Source organism: Elephantulus edwardii, unplaced genomic scaffold (genome assembly GCF_000299155.1).
Source record: "Elephantulus edwardii isolate Elephantulus edwardi_28Jun2011 unplaced genomic scaffold, EleEdw1.0 scaffold00064, whole genome shotgun sequence".
NCBI lineage: Eukaryota > Metazoa > Chordata > Mammalia > Macroscelidea > Macroscelididae > Elephantulus > Elephantulus edwardii.
The window spans coordinates 15,683,057-15,699,116 of record NW_006399814.1 but is presented as its reverse complement, the minus strand read 5'-3'; the positions used below and the strand labels follow the sequence as shown (position 1 = coordinate 15,699,116).

The 16,060-nt window shown below is 54.7% G+C and overlaps 1 protein-coding gene across 2 annotated transcripts; it reads left to right on the top strand.

Annotated features, from left to right (window-relative positions):
- The first annotated feature begins 933 nt into the window (after positions 1-933).
- On the top strand, positions 934-15,175 carry PDLIM4 (PDZ and LIM domain 4). Of its 2 annotated transcripts, XM_006888088.1 has the most exons (7): positions 934-1,084; positions 5,529-5,680; positions 9,417-9,498; positions 13,778-13,959; positions 14,144-14,310; positions 14,679-14,796; positions 14,900-15,175. In XM_006888088.1, exons 1-7 carry the CDS (start codon positions 992-994, stop codon positions 15,102-15,104), a joined length of 999 nt encoding a protein of 332 aa, XP_006888150.1. In that variant the 5' UTR covers positions 934-991; the 3' UTR covers positions 15,105-15,175. The 2 variants fall into 2 exon arrangements, with proteins under 2 accessions (XP_006888150.1, XP_006888151.1); XM_006888089.1 differs by lacking the exon at positions 14,679-14,796 and having other exon boundaries at positions 973-1,084.
- The last annotated feature ends 885 nt before the right edge of the window (positions 15,176-16,060 follow it).

Genomic DNA, 16,060 nt, shown 5'->3' with positions numbered 1-16,060 from the left:
TGACGGCATCTGCGGTGGAGTCAGAACTGACTTAGAGCTGACCATCCAGCAGTTTTTCCCAAGGCTGCAAATCGCATGGGCGGAGAGTGCCCACAGCCCTCTCACAAGAACCACTGGTGGTGATTCGAGCTTTGCCACCAAAGCTCCAGCTACCATGGCTATTCCTTTTCCAAGAAGCCCGGGGAAGCAAAGCCTTTTGCAAAGAAGGAAGTGGACAGGCTATGAACTCCTCGCCCTAGAGGAGAGACGGCTTGAGTATCCTGGAAGCTGAGGGCACCTGGAAGGACACAGCACCTTGCTTCAATCTAGTCAGGAGTCACTTTCAACAGATGGCTTTTCTAGCCTCTCCAAAGCAGATCTGATGCCTTTCTATCGCCACCCCTAGACTGGGAGGTGTGTGAGCTGGGTAGAGGAAGCAATGTCTCAGGAGGTGTTTGTGTTGGATTCCGGATCCAGTCCAGTCAGGCCAGGGCTGTGCGAACGGTGCCTGCAGTTCAGAGGGCTCCTCACACCCAGGGGTGGGGCCGCAAGTTTGCCCGCTAGAACTTTCAGGAGGTTTCTAGCAAGGCGGGGACCCATCCCCCATCTCAGCCCCCTTCCCCCCCATCCCTCCCCGCAGAAGCAACTTCAAAGCCTCTGTGCCTGAGCTCCCGCGGGCAGCGGGCTGGGTCTGCGCTCTGAGCGGTCTGCGCTCTGCGCTCGGGTCCGCGGCCTGCAGAGCGCAGCCCCCGGCGGGATCGGGGCCGTCGAGCCGTCCCAGCCTCGGGGTCTCTGGGAACCCAGGAGGGGTGTTGGGCGGCAGATAGAAGGGGCTGAGGGGCGGTCCTCAGAGCCCCCCGGAGTGGGAGTGTCTGGCCGGGCCGCGGGGCCAATCCGGGCGCGCGGGGCGCGGGGGCGGGGACGGAGGCGGGGCGCGGCGTCCAGGCGGCGGCGGCGGCTGCGGTGGCTCCTCAGTGTCCGGCTCGAGCTCCGGCTGCGACTCCCGTCCGCGATGCCCCACTCAGTGACCCTGCGCGGGCCCTCGCCCTGGGGCTTCCGCCTAGTGGGCGGCCGGGACTTCAGCGCGCCTCTCACCATCTCTCGGGTGAGTCCAGCGACTGCGGGGTGGTGGGGAGGTCTCAGGGCTGAAACCTGGTCCTGGCTGGTCCTCTGGGGACCTGGATCCCCGACGTTTCTGAGACCTAAAGGCCGATGGCTAGCAGAAGTGACCCACAGCTGTAGAGGCAGCTTCTAGACAGGCCAATGTCGCCTTTCTGCCTTCCCTCTGGGGCCTGCCCTAATCCACGCGGGATACCCCCCTCAAAAGTTCACCCATCAGCCTCGTTTTGAGGGAGTCACTGTGGGTCAGATATGGATCCACAGACATGGCTTGCAGTCAGGACATATCTACAGAGGCCTAGAAATGCGGCTTCACTGAACGCAGGCTGAGGATTTGTGACAATATAAGTGATAGCCTCCTTCCCCCATCAGGGGTCCCAGTCATCAAGCCAGGTTGCCTCAAGGAGGTCGGGATCTAGAAAGAGAAAGGTCCTCCCACGTTTCCATTCCCCACTCATGGCCTCGCTGAGAAGCCTCAAGGGGAAGTGACCAGGAGGAACTCTGGGCTTCCCGGGGAAGGGAAAACTCGACTGTGAGGTTATGAGGTCTCCTCCCCACGGTACCATACATAAGACGGGGTCAGGATACAGTTCCTAGAGATTCCCAGAGCCATGTCCTGCTAGCAGCTTGGGCAAGAGAAGAGAGAATAGGAGGCACAGCCTGGTTGGAGGGTGGCAGAGTGCTAGTCAAAGGGGGGCAGAGGCACAGACAAGTGGATTCAGATCCTGGGCAAAAGGGTGTCTAGTCTGGAGAGGTGGGATCCTGGCCCAGCTTTGGAGTCCCCTAGTCTGGAGGGGCAGAAGAGGGCATTCAGAGTCATCTCCTGGGTCCCCTAGTATAGAGGACAGAAGAGGGGAAGGCTGAAGCCCTGCCCTTGTTGTCTTTCAGTCTGAGGGGCAGAGGAGAGGACCTACGAGCATCCCTTGCCCTGTACAGGCTGCTCAAGTCCTCGGGGGCCTATGAATCACCTCTCCACCCCACTCTGTCCCATCATCAGAGTCCACAGAGCTGTCTGGGCTTTCAGATATTTCTTGGGACAGGGTGGGTTCCCAGTGGAGCATGGAATCATAGAATCCTGTTTCTGGGGGCCAGGGTGACAGGCAGGCCCAGCTGTCTTGGGAAGCTTCCCATGTCTGCCTTTGACCCAAGGCTGTGAGGTCTCTGGGACCGGGTGAGCAGGCCTTCAGCACCTCCAGGAGCCTTTCATCTCCACTTCTCTGAGGGAGGCATGCTTCGGGTGTGTGCGTGTGCACACCCACGAGTGGCCATGGCTGGCTGGCTGGGTGTGATGCAAGTGTATCTGCCCAACTGTGCTGATGGAGGTGCTGGGTCAGCCCGCTGGGCCAGGCACCCTGGGCGTGAGGCCGCTGACAGGCTTGGTGGCGGCGGCTGACGGCCGCAGGCAGCAGGGAGCGGAGACATCTGTTGCCCACGCGGCCGCCTGCCCGCCGAGAAAAGGCCTCCACACGTCACAGTGGCAGCAGCGGCGGCCTTGTTTGGAGCTGATCATGATGAAGGCCCCTGGCAGGCAGGCCGACTGAGAAAAGTTTTGCCAGGAAGAGCCCCCCTTATCCCCCAAAGTCACGCGGCGGCAGCTCAGGCTGGAGGAGACAGGATGGCTGAGCCTGGGTTTGGGTGGGATCTGAGGAAAGTTACAGGGCTGGGAAGGTACAGGCCATGGCTTGCCCAGCAGGTATCTCAGGAGAGATCTACAGGGACTGCTAGGATGTGGGGATGTCCTTACCAAAGGGACTCGAGACCCATTCCCACCCTTTTTCCAGGGTCTCCCCAACCCAGTACCCAGTAGGGATAGCCACCCAGTGATAGGAAGAAGACTGGTTGCCTTACAGAGCTGGGAGCTCGAAATCTCAGCCCACAAAGCTTCAGAGAGCCTCAAGAGAACAGTCCAGGGTCCTTTACCCATTAACTTACTATAATAATTGTAGGTATTGGACAAGCATCCACTGCGTGCTAGGCCCTACCCCAGTAAGTGTTACTGGTACCAACTCCTCAAGCAACCATTCTCTGGAATGAGCACTGGTGCTTGTTTGACCCCCTGTGAGGACTTTACATATCTTAACTATCTCAGGCAGTCCTCACAATAAACCTTAAAAGTAAGGGTTCCCTATGGTCTCACACTACAGATGGGGACATTCAGGCTCCGAGAGGTATACCTGGGGTGACAACCTGGGCCAGGGATCCAGGCCTGTCTGGAGCTTCTTGTGACTCTGGAGCAACTTACTCTGACTGCTGATCCCAGCCCACCACCGGATGGGGCTGAGCATGCCAGGAGCTGAGAATGCAGGCAACGGGTCTGGCTCATGCCCGAGCTGTCCACCTGACCTCACTGCTTCTGTCTCCCCTCTCTTCTGTCTGTTTATCCTGTACTTGGCAGCCAGAGGAATCTGCTGGAATCCAAGCCTGTCCTGTGACTTCCTTGCTTAGAACCCTCCGTGGTCCCCAAGCATTAACGAGAAGTGCCAGCTTCTCACCTGGGCTTACAGACTGTACAAGGTCTGGCCCTGTCTTTCTTCTGATTTCATCTCTTCCCTTCACTATGCTTCCACACAGGAATAGCCTTCGACTCTCTCTTCCACTGGACCCGTCACGCATGGTGATCTGTCTACCCGGGACACACTTTCCCCTTTCTGCAGTGGTTCAGACTGTGGCTTTAGAATCAGACTTGCATTGACATCCCGGCTGTCACATAGCTATTCTATATCCTTCTGCTCTTCTCTAGACTTTGGTTTCCTCCTCTAGGTAATGGGTTTGCCCTGAGGATTAATGAGACAATGCACGTAAAGGCATCTGGGAGAGTCGCAATTTCCTGGCCTCATGCCTCTTGATCAAAACTGCCCAAGTGGGGCTGGCAGAGTCCCAGCCACCGTGCTTTCGAGAACTTCCTCCACCCACGGGGCCCTGAATGCACCCCTTGTGTTGACTGAGTCATCCTGCAGCTAGCTGTCTTCTGAGGGAAGACTTCTCTCCAGTGTGGGGAACTGAGACAAGGACCCTCCTCCTGAGCTTTTTTTTTTTTGTCTTCTGTAAAATGGGAATGAGACTAGCTCCTCCCTCATCAGTTGGTTGTGAGGTTGCCATGGGCTAATTATGGATAAATTGCTGAGCCCAGGCCCCTGGCACAGAGCAGGTATCCATGAAGGGGAGGGAACCTACAGCAGGCCTTGAGGAGAGGGTGGGTTAGTGCCAAGTGGACACCTCCCCCAGGAAGGCAGGCCTATGCAGGTGCCCAGGCCCTGTGGGGGAGCACCAGTTGGCTGGCTGAGATTGTCACATTCCAGAAGAGGAACATTCTTTGGGGCAGCTTGTTTCAGGTCAGCTTGGGCAGTGCATTCACTAGACCTCCGGCCAAGGAACTGCCACCACCAGGAACCTCAACTTTGTCCACTCACTGCTGGGAGCTAGCTGAGCTGAGCCTGACTTAAGCTTCCAGGAGCTTCCTTCCCTACCAATAGGAGCCAAAGGTAGGCACCCACTGGAGAGGCAGGGTAATGAGGATTCCTGAAATCTGTTATAGGGTCTGTCCTGGGGGCAGGAACAAGATTGAGATGCCCTGTTACCTGACTTCCTCTGGTCTTCCGCTGAGCCTCTCCCTACTCTGGCCATCATTAGGTTACCAGCATTGTAAGAGGCTCCTGAACGCTTGGCTCTTTGGGATCACTGGTTGCACTGGGGTGGCCTATGCAACTGAGAATGCCTGTCTTGCAGTGAATGTGAACAGGTTGGCAGTTAGAGCTCGAGGGTCCTAGACCTGCCTGGGTAGGTGATAAGACATAATAAGCATAAACTGAAAACTAGGGATCAAGCATCAAAGGAAACAGACACCAGCATTGGAGACAGAATCTGCAGAGGTGTGGAGGTGAGAGGACCCCATAGACATTGGCTAGAGTATGAGTACATGGAAGTGAATGTGGAAAGTGGGACAAGAAGTAAGGTCAAATGAGTAAGGAGGCAAGGTCACTAAGAGTTTGACTATCAGATCAAGAGGCTGCTTTACAGTCTGCTTGGATGGACCCTTGTCTGTGCAGGGTATTTGTGACATGTCCATGCTCTATATGTATATGTAAGTCCATATGTCCCTGCTTTTGTGTGTCCCTTGCATGTCCTTGGACACAGATGCAAGAGTGCTATATTACTTGTCCTAGGCTAGAGGAAGCCTTCTTATATCCTCATACCGCACTAGGCCTCTAGGTACTATAATTCAAAGTATTTAGAACAGAGATGTATTCTCCTGGGTATAGCGTTGGGAACTACGTGGAGATCTCACCCAACTTCTTGGCTTATCCTTCAACAGAGCCACATTGAGAGCAAGGCCAATCTGACCAGATTCTGGGATTGGAGAGGCTATGGAGCAGAGCTGTAGCAAGGTGACAGAATCACTATACTCAGCCATCTGGCTTGTCTCCCCACAGGTCCATGCTGGCAGCAAAGCTGCACTGGCTTCCCTGTGCCCTGGAGACCTGATCCAGGCCATCAATGGTGAAAGCACAGAGCTCATGACTCACCTGGAAGCACAGAATCGCATCAAAGGCAGCCACGATCACCTCACACTGTCTGTGAGCCGGTATGCACATGGCAGGCGGGGCTGGGATGATGGGGCATGGCCAGAGAGGTTCAGGTATGATAGCCAGCATCCTCGGTGAATGGGCCACACAGCCTTTCTACTTCAGTTCCGCTCTGCCTCACCCAGCCACCTGCATTCATGGGGCCCTGCCAGAGCTAGAGAGAACTGAAGGGCAGAAGCCACATTTAAGTCAGGTTGGGAGGTATTTTTGGTATGAAGTTGGTATCCCAAATTAGGGCTGAAATTAAGACCCTTTGCAACTTCTAAAGGGTTGATTTCAGGCTCCCCCCTCTGAATAATGAATGGCTGTTTCAGAACCATCACATCAACATAACGAGGTCAGGCCCAATATAGCCCTCACAAGACAGCTGAGGCTCAGAAAAGTTAGAGGGGGCTTAGAGTCATATGTGAGGGGGTAGGGAAGCAAACTTTGACCTCAGGTCTTACTCTCACTTCCTGCACTGGCTGCTGTTCACTCCCATCAGTCCACAGCTGCCTGCCATAGCTGTAACAGTCTAGCTTCTATCCTATTTTAAACTGGACATGAGACATAGTTCCTTCCAGGAACGATGTAATGTTGTGTCTTCTGTAGTGGAGGAGGAGAAGGGGGGTAGAGGAAACCAAGTCCATCTTAGTTTAGAATGAAGGTCTACCCAGGTATTGCTTTGCTTTTCTGAGAACCTGACTCTTTGGTCCGTTCTGGCTGCCCAATGGCCTTCTCATGGCTGAGTTATATATCCCCACTGACGTGCCTGGATCCAGGGGAGACAGGAATCATTACTCAGCTCTGCTGCTTTCACTGTTGACAGGGACTTTCCACGACCCTTTATGGAAATGTGTGGGCAAAGCCTCTAAAAGCCACAGTATTGCTAACCGTTCCTTAGAACTGGAGGCCGGGAGGGGTGATCCATTGGCTCAGAGCCAGTCAACATGAGACGACTTCTGAGGCAGCCTCTTTCTGCTCCTGGCCCATGTATGGACTGGCCTGTGACTCCTCACCATGCCTTTAGGGCTCAGCAGGCCCAGCTGCAAGTCCAAGGCCTTGTATGGTCCAGCTGCCATATGGTGATGAAGACCTGATCTGGGAACTCAGCAGAGCTCACCCTCATTTCAGGCACTGAGGGACTTGAGATTCCGCAAATGAACTCTGTGAGCCGGGCTCCTCTCCCATAAAACGGGTCACCCTCTCCTGGACTGAGGAGCAGGCTGGATGGGGGGAATGTCAGGTCAGCACTGCTTTGCCAGTGAGTAGCCTCTAAAGCTGCTCTGCTTGGCTGGGTTCCTGGGGCCTGACTCACCACCAGCTTTGGCTGTGTGTACAGATGAATAAGGGAAGCCTTGGTGGTCGCAGCGAGGGGGATTCACCGGGAGGCCGAGCCAGGAGGCTGCAGTAGAAGTTCCCAGAGGCAATAATGTGAGGAGAGGCAAGGGGATGGGGGCAGGGTGGAGGCCCCCCTTCCTTCCTTCCTTCCTTCCTTTCCTGGTCATTTGTTCCTAGCTAGGGACTCTAGCCTTAACCTATTCCACTCTGAGCCTTAACCTATTCCACTCTGGGCATTTCAGTCCTAACACACAGCCTGGCTATGGAGCCGGTGAGAGAACATTCTCGGCTCTCTACCTGACATCTATAGGCTGTCCTCCAGCAAGTAGTTTCCTCTCGGGGCCCTTAACTTCCTCAGCCTCGGAATGGAGACACTCTTAGGATCTGGGGATTGAGTGCGATGACACAACAGGTTTGCCCGGTCGGGTTAAAACCCTGACATCATCTTCTAGTCTCCATTTCTACCCCTCACACGTACAGACTCTGGGGAGCCTCTTGGTTTCTCCTGGGTACAAAATTGTGTGTCTTCCCACCAGGGAGGGCTCTGACCCTACCCCAATTCTGCCTGCCATGTCTTGACCTATGTGCTGGGTCCCACCGGTGGTCACTCCAGCGTGGGCTCTAGTGAGCAGGCCGAGGGGAGCTTCTCTCCCCTCCCTCCTAGGCTTCTACCTAGACTGCAATCCTCCCTCCCATCCTGTGTGCTCAGCTCTAACCAAATCCACCACTGTTGATTTGATTCTGACTTGTAGCAATTCTCAGTCAGGTTTCAAAGGCTGTAAATCTTTACAGGAAGAGACAGCTCACCTTTCTTCTAGGATTCTAACCACTGATTAACAGCGCAACATGTAACATACTACACCACCAAGCGTATCTTGTATACAAGATCCCTCACGATCGTCCCCACAAAAGTGATGTGAAGGCCCAGCTTCCTAGTTATATTTGAAACCCCAAACAGGCATCCAAAAAAATGTAATCCAGCCCATACTTCTGGGCATGCGCTCTGGTTCTAGGACCTTCATGACATCAGCTCCACAGAGCCCTCTAGTGAGACCCCTGCTATGTATCCCAGGTGGTCCAGCATGTCTGCATGGCTCCTCTGGTTGATACTTTGTTCAGATCAGAGGGAGCCACCTGCCCTGCCTGAAACAGAGATCTGGTGATGGGGGTGACTCGGCAATAAGGCCCTTCGTTCTCCTCTCATGGCTCTGGGGACTTTGTGCATTCAGACTACCACACTTCAGGCTTGTAATAGTCTTTAAGGCAAAACTTCAGAGAAGTAGAAGATCAAGTAGCAACACACAATGCCCGTGTTTGTCCCAGGTGAGTAGGAGGCATAGAACTGTATGTTAGGGCAGTCCCTTGGGAACTTAACCGAGGGGCCTGGAATTGGAGATTAAAGCAGTGGTATTGCCCTTGATGGCAGAGCCCTGGGGCTAGGGCCCATGGAAGATAAAGAGGTATTTAGGGAATTGAGGAATGGGTGGGGATGAGGGAATGCAGACTTTGGACTACAGGTAGAGATAGATTGTTAAGAACAACAGCTAAGCGAGGCAGAGTTGAGCTGCTGGTGACATGGGGAAGCCTCAGAAGGCACACTGTTCCCCTTTGATCTAGCCATCCTCGCTCCACAGCACCCACCATTGCCAGGAGCGGCCACACTAAGAGCTGGTCCCAGTGGACAGTGCCGGGTCCCTGTAACCTCCTGCCATCCCTTCGTGGGGCTACTGAGTAGCAGGCCTGAACTCCAGGCTCATCGATTCTCGGCTGCGTGCCCCACTTCTAGCAGGTTTACGATGTTTTTCTCCCTCCTGAGTGGTGTTTGCCGTTTGGTTTCTATGGCGAAGCAGGAATTTCCTAATGGCCTGTTTCCCATTTGGGCTGGGCAGACATCGGTGATGACTCTGCCGGCAGCAGCAGGAGGGGAGGCACACCCCTAAGGGCCTCCAGTCCACTGTCCCCCAGAGCTGATGGAGGTCTGGCTTCTAATCCCAGCCACCTTCAGTGGAGGGGAAGAGGCAGATGGGCTCCTCGCTGGCTCTCAGGGTGGGCAAAGTGGGGACGAGTGAGGAGGCTTGGGCCGCCTGGACCACTGACCAGTGTATGAGGCCTTGGCTCGGTGAGCCATTTTCCTGTGGGCCACAGAGGGGAGAGAAGCACGGTGGCGCTGTAGAGCAGCCTCCCAGGAACAAGATCAGAGGACTGAGTGGGGCAGCTGGTAGGAAAGGGAACACACAGCATCGCCCCTAGAGGGTCGCAGGGCCCTGGAAGGTGGCCACCACTGTGGTACAGGGACATCAGCTGTGGCAGTGCCCTCCCCCCTACAAAATAAAACCACCAGCCATTGCCGTGGGTAGTTCTGGTTCCTCACCTTGGAGAGAGCGGACAGATTGACTACTCTAATTTCTGCTACAGGCCCGAGGGTAGGAGCTGGCCCGGTGCCCCTGAGGACAGCAAGGTCCAGGCACACAGGATCCACACCAACACTGAGGCTCAGGTATGTGCAGACCCCACCTGGCCTGGCCTGGCCTGTCTAGAGTGAGCCCAGGGCACAAGGACCCAGTCGACTACACAGGTTCACCTACTCTGGTGTCCTCATGATGCCTCTCAGATGAATTAGCAGAGCTCAGAGAGAAGCTGAAGCAAAAGGCCATTCCCAGGCCCCATCTTTTGCTCTCAAGATGGTAGGCACTTGCTGGGGACTCTGCCAGTATTCCAGGAAGTCCTAGATTTGGGACAAAACCACGGTGGGCAAGGGCTGGATCAGGCCTTCATTTGGTGGTGCTACCCACACAGTTGGGTGTCCAGTGTTGTTAGGCCTGGAGGAAGTCAATAGACCTGGGGAGGATGACAGCAGCCTTGGATTGTGGGACATTTCTCTATCTCATCCTTGCCTTGGACTTGTTCTGGGAATAGCAAACCTTGGGTCACAGCGCTCAACTTAGAGAATAAAGCAGCCCCTTTCCCTATCTCTGGCTATCCTATGTTTGCACCTAGCAATCTTTACTATCTGCCCAGCCACCTCTCCATGTATGGCAGGGTTTCAGCTATTATCCTGTCCTTAGGGGAGCTGCCTGAACTAGGCCACGGGCATGAGAAGGAGCCATGTAGACAAGACTGAGGTACCCAGGACCAGCTCAACATCTCTGTGCCACGGAGGCTGGACAAGTTGGAGACTTGGCTGGCCTGTGACAGAGCCAGAACTGGGTGGCCCTCTTTGTGGGATGATGGCTTCCTTAGACTCTTTGTGTTGACTCTTACACCTTGGGGGAAAGGGACCAAGGCTAGAAAAGGAGACTGCTGAACCAGAAGGCCGTGCCCTGGCCTCATCCTCGCCCACGACCTCAATCCACATCTTAGTGCGACATTTGTCCCCTACCTTGCCTTTGCTGGTAAGGCCTGAAGACCTGATGTTTACCACATGCCAGTCAATTCTGATCTGGCAGGGGAGAGGCACTTAGCTGCTCTGAGATGTAAAAAGCCAAGGGCTGTAGGAAGCCAGAATGAGCACAGGACTTAGCTAAGTATCAGAGAGGGCTTCCAGTTGGAGGACATATCCAAGCCAGTAACTGAAGCCTAGAGTAGAATAAAGCATGCAAAGGAGTGCAGGGCAAAGTGCATTCAGAAGGCATATACAATAGCCCAGAGGTGAGAGTGCACCATAGCTTTCAAGAGCAGAAAAGTCCCAGGAATGAGACCTGTGGCCAGGGGAAACATAGTAGGATGAGGTCACAGAGACTCTGCGGCTCCATCTGGGGTCTCACTTGTTCTTGTAGAGCTCCGTATTGAAGAGAACATCTGTTTCTAAGTAGCTTGCTCTGGTGATACTATGGACTGAAGACTCTCCAGGTGGTGGTGAGGGGCAGCTATTGGCTTAGGCAAATTAGCTGAGCCTGACAGGGCCAAGCCGAAGGGAGAAGTATGAGGGCTCCTAGCTCCCATGGGAGGCCCAGCTTCCCTCTGTCAGCAGTGCCAGGATAGACAGGACAAGGGCCCTGAGCTTTGGAATCTGAAGCTCAGCTCTGCTGAGTCCCCAGGAGAGGCTCAGGATCAGCGGGCTTGGCTGGGCTGGGAACTTGTCCTGCTGCCTCCCTCCCAGATGAGGCTGCCAGTGACTCAGGCTAGAAGGGGAGGGATTTTTCCACAAGGTTCAGGGCAACCCCTCAACTACTGTTCTGCTTTTGTACTGAAAGGTCATGAGCTCCATGGGTGGCGACAGAAACACTTCCATCCAGCCCTTGCAGGGCCCTGTCCTCAGTAACACAGACACAGGCCCCATTGTCCCCACGCTGCTCCCACCCTTGGCCTGCAGGGTGAGGAGGGGGGAATGGGCCCAGCCGGAGACACCATAGGGAGGGTAACATGGTTGGCCCTAAGACCATCCCAGGGTAACCCTGGCACACACTCCAAGTGAGATGGAACAGAGCCAAGTGTAGAATCAGGCTTGGCTTGCCTGTAGGTTCATAGGAGACCCTTCTATCTCGGGCTTCATCTCCCAAGAAGCACTTTGCCTAGCCCAGAGTGGAGAAGGGTAGTAATGAGGGAAGGTTTCCTGAAAAGGGAGGCATTTAAGCTGGGAACCAGTGATGCATAGAAGCCAGCCACTAAGCAGGCAGACCCTTGTGCCCTGGCTTCCGGTCTCTGGACCAGCAGAGAGCTGGAGTTTGGCTTCTGGAAGATGCCACTTGTTCATCTAGACCCAGCCTCCAACAATGTTAATTGTCCCAGATTGCTGACAGGAGTCACATGGGGGCTGATGAGCAGGCAGTTAGTTACTGCCATTCTGCTGACAAACCCACCAAGCTTTCAACAATCGAATCAGCAACAGGGCTGGCACTCCCAGAGAAGGAGCGCATGGTACCAGGTGCTTAGCCACTGAGGGGGAAAATCCAAGGATAGGGGTCAGACCTCGCCGGGACAGCCATTCACACAACAGGCATTTGCTGTCTCAGGCACTGTGCTAAGTGCTCTCATCCCCACAAGAATTTGTGGTACAGAAAACATCACGTTCTTCACATCACAGATGAAACCAAGGCTCAAAGAGATAAAGCGAACTGCCCCATCAGTGCATAAAAGAACCGGAACTCAAACTAAAGCCAGATCTGAAAAGGCCACACTGCCTGGGTGGCCTTGGGAGGGGCAGTGGCTCCAGTGACCTCCAGTAGACTCCCACACCTTGGTAGGAATGAGATGGGGGAGAGTTCCTTCCTCCTGGTTCTTCCAACTCCCCTTCTCCACGAGAGCCGCCTCCACTCAGGGTTCAGCCCCACCCCCACCAACCACAGACCATCTGGTCTCCATTAGAAGCCAGCCTGGCCAGCCCTGCCCGCCTGGAGCCCAGACACACGTGTGAGAGCGCTCAGGTTTCTCAGGGGCTTTTGTCGGTCCTGGTGGGGGCAGGAGGAGGGGGTCTTCCCGCTGCTGCTACTTCTGCTTCTGCGTTGATGAGGCCCCCCAAGAAGAGAGCCTCCTCTTTGTCTGTTGGGGCAAAAGAAACAGGGAGTCACCTCCATCCGGCTGCTGACCCACGTACTCCCAAGCTCCTGCCCAGCTCAGAGACTGCAATAAAAGCAAAGGACAGTCAAGGCAGAGCCCTCCAGGCCTGACTGCTACTGTGCTGGAGGCTGCCTGAGTCCAAGCCTAGTTGTTTCCACCTGGGGGGGGGGGGGTCTCCTCCACACCTAGTCTCCCCGCCCACACTGCAGAGCAGAGGGAAGATTTACATGTGAATTTCTGGACTGAGGCTGAGCCAAGGGCCACTTTCCTGATCTGGTCTCTTGGACATGGCCCTAAAGTCCAGCTGCTTCACTCATTAGCCCAGTCCCAGCATTCGCCCCACTGCAGCAATTCTGAGCACTGGCTCTGAGTATATACAAGGATGTTTATGTGATTAGGTGCATGTAGGTGGACTGCCTGGGGGATGTGTGTATTGTCCCTGCATATACATCTTTGAACATGCTTGTGAGAATGAGAACATGTATCCTGTGTCCACACTGCTCTGGGCACAACTGCTCATGGCTGTAAGTTGGGAAAGTATGGCCTTGAACTTTGCAAGGATAAGCGCCCCAGGCCTCATTCAGGCCCACACTCACAGAGATGCTGTCCTTCCTCAGGGGCTGAAGGGATATGTTCAGGGCATTTTTCCTCCAAAAAGTTGATCCATGAGCTTCAGGCTGTCCGTGGAATAGTGGAGTGTGCCATGCTCACAAAAGTCACTCACTGTGGTCCAGGAAATTAAACGGGCTGGAGATACAGTCCTAGGAAGTGTAGGACCTCTCAGCAGTATGCTTGAGCCTTAGCCTGGTTCTCAAAGGGCCCTGGCCACACAATGAGATGGTCTTTCCTGGCTGCAGGACAGGTTTCTTGTTTCTGTACCCCACCATGGCACAATTCAGATAGGTGAAAGGTTCAGCAGCAGGGCCATTGCTGCTGGGAAGCCATACTCTGTTCCAGCCCTGTCAGCCTTAAAAAGCACCTGTCCCATCACCATCCCTTATGGGCATCTGTGGTCAAAACCCACTGTGGGGTTCAAGAACAAAGGTTGAACCTCAGGCACTGAAGTTTTTGTGTCTGACATTCAATAGGTGTTTCTTCCTCCAGGGGTTGAACCAAGCCTGAGGCTCAGACTTCCCTGTAGGCCCTCTTTCTAGCTGGGCATCAGAGCCTACAGACGTCAGCTGGGTGTTGGAGTCAGCAGACATCCAAGGCAGCCTACTCTAGCAGGGTGGAGATGGAGTGTACTACCCTCGGGGTCTTCCAGTGCCTTTCTCTAACAGGATGGCAGCCCAGCACCCAGCAGGCGGCCCTCAGCAACAGGGATTGGACCAGGAGATGGCAGGCCAGGCCTGGGATCTCCGTATGGGCAGCCACCTCGCCTCCCAGTCCCTCACAACGGCAGCAGCAGTGAGGTTACCTTGCCGTCCCAGATGAGCGCCCTGCGCGTGTCTCCACCTCACAGGTAATACAGAGCCATGGCCTTTGAAGCCACCCCCCAGACCCCACCTTAATCCCTGATCCCTCCAATCACACCAAGTCACCTAGTTACATTCAGACCCTGAGGGCTCTCTAGGCTTCCCCACCTCCCAACCTAGCAGTGAAGGCAGGAACTGCAACCCCACTCCTCTTTCTCTCTACCTCCTCAGCACTGCTGACTCAGCCAGAAATCTCTCCCGGAGTCGGGACAGTGGAATTGACCTGGGATCCGATGTGTACAGGATGCTCCGGGAGCCGGATGAGACGAAAGCTTCGGAGCCCAAACAGTCAGGCTCTTTCCGATACCTGCAGGGCATGCTAGAAGCTGGTGAAGGTGGTAAGATGCAGGCCTGACCCTGTCTGCCTTCCCACTCCCCATGGTGTCCGGAGCCCTTACGTGCTCAGCCTTTGGTGACACCCTTATCCCATCTTGTGGCCACCACCCACCCCTCATAAGGCTCAGTCCCACATTTCCCAGTGTGCCTGTGTGTGTCCTGAGCCCACCTCACCGTTTCCCCCACCTGAGCTCTGTCCATTACTTCTATGCATGAGCCCAGCCCACCTCTCCCTCCCTTGCACCCTATGTCCAACCCCTTGCCCAGTCTACCTTTTGGAAGGTGCGCCCAACCCCACACTGCCGTCGTGGAGTTCTGTACCCTCCTGATCTCCTCACCTGCCTCATGCCACCTGCACTCGTATTTTCAGGGGAGCGGCCCGGGTCTGGTGGCTCCTGGAACCTCAAACACACGGCCAGCAAGCTGGGCGCACCTCTGAGTGGCCTGCAGGGGCTCCCAGAATGCACGCGCTGTGGTCACGGCATTGTGTGAGTACCCGCCCCCAGTCCCACCCAGACTCCACCTCTTTCCCCCTCCCTTGACCAAGGCTACCGGCCTCTCAACACCCTCCTCTTCTGGTCCCCCCACCAGGGGCACCATCGTCAAGGCGCGGGACAAGCTCTATCACCCCGAGTGCTTCATGTGCAGTGACTGCGGCCTAAACCTCAAGCAGAGAGGCTACTTCTTTCTAGACGAACAGCTCTACTGCGAGGGCCATGCCAAGGCACGCGTGAAGCCGCCAGAGGGCTACGACGTAGTGGCTGTGTACCCCAACGCCAAGGTGGAACTCGTCTGAGCTGCTTCCAGGGGTCCCTTGGCCTCCTTCCTGCTTCATTTAGTGCCCTGCCCGGCCTTGTAAATATGATTGCCTTCTACATCTGTAATAAACCCCGTCTGCTTGGCCCTCTGTTCCAGCTACCAGTGGAGGCCTTCAGCCTCGAACTTGCCGATATTCGGGCCTGCTTCCCTTCAGCGCAGGCCATGACTCCAGAGTGCTACAAGATCAGTTCACTGTCTCCTGGGAGCCAGACACTGGTTGTTAAAGGAAGCAAGACAGTACTGTGCAACATTTAGGGGCTTGGGGGGTACGGATGCAGGTAGTAGATGGAGGATCATGCAACCACAGATGCCAGGAGGAAATGCTTTTAATTCAAGGCGAGATCTGGGAGTGCTTCAATGTGACTTCATGGGGTCTGATCAAAGGGAGACAAGCTGGCCTGGGTGAGGGATTACGCAAAGATAAAGCAAAGTTGGGCATAGCCTCATCTGCCCAGCAGTGCGAAGAGAGGTTGCCCCTAACAGCTGCAGGAGGAATTACTTCGCGGGAATATTATCACAGGGTAGGAGAAGTCAACTGTTTTAGGCAATATCCGCCTCTCAGTTTTCTTATTTCGCGCTCACACCCCATTTTTCTCACCGGCTTTTTCTTTTCTTTTCCCTTCCAATCTTCACCACTTGGGGGCGCGCTTAATTTTCCTAAAGGAAACCTAAGGCCAGTTTAGAAATGAAAACAGGGCTGGTCATGCACTTTTCTTTTCAAGATGTATCTCTCCAAAGCCGAAGTGTAAAGATGATCTCACCTTGGAAGGTTACTGCCCCCTGAGTCTGTGGTAGGACTTTCAGGCGTCTGTGGCACACACTGAGATAGGCTCCCACTTTTAAAAGTTTAAATTGAATCAGAGTTGGTAAATTGTGGGTGCAACCTGTTCTCACATAATCACTACTCCTTTACTCAGGCTAGTGCATCTAGCT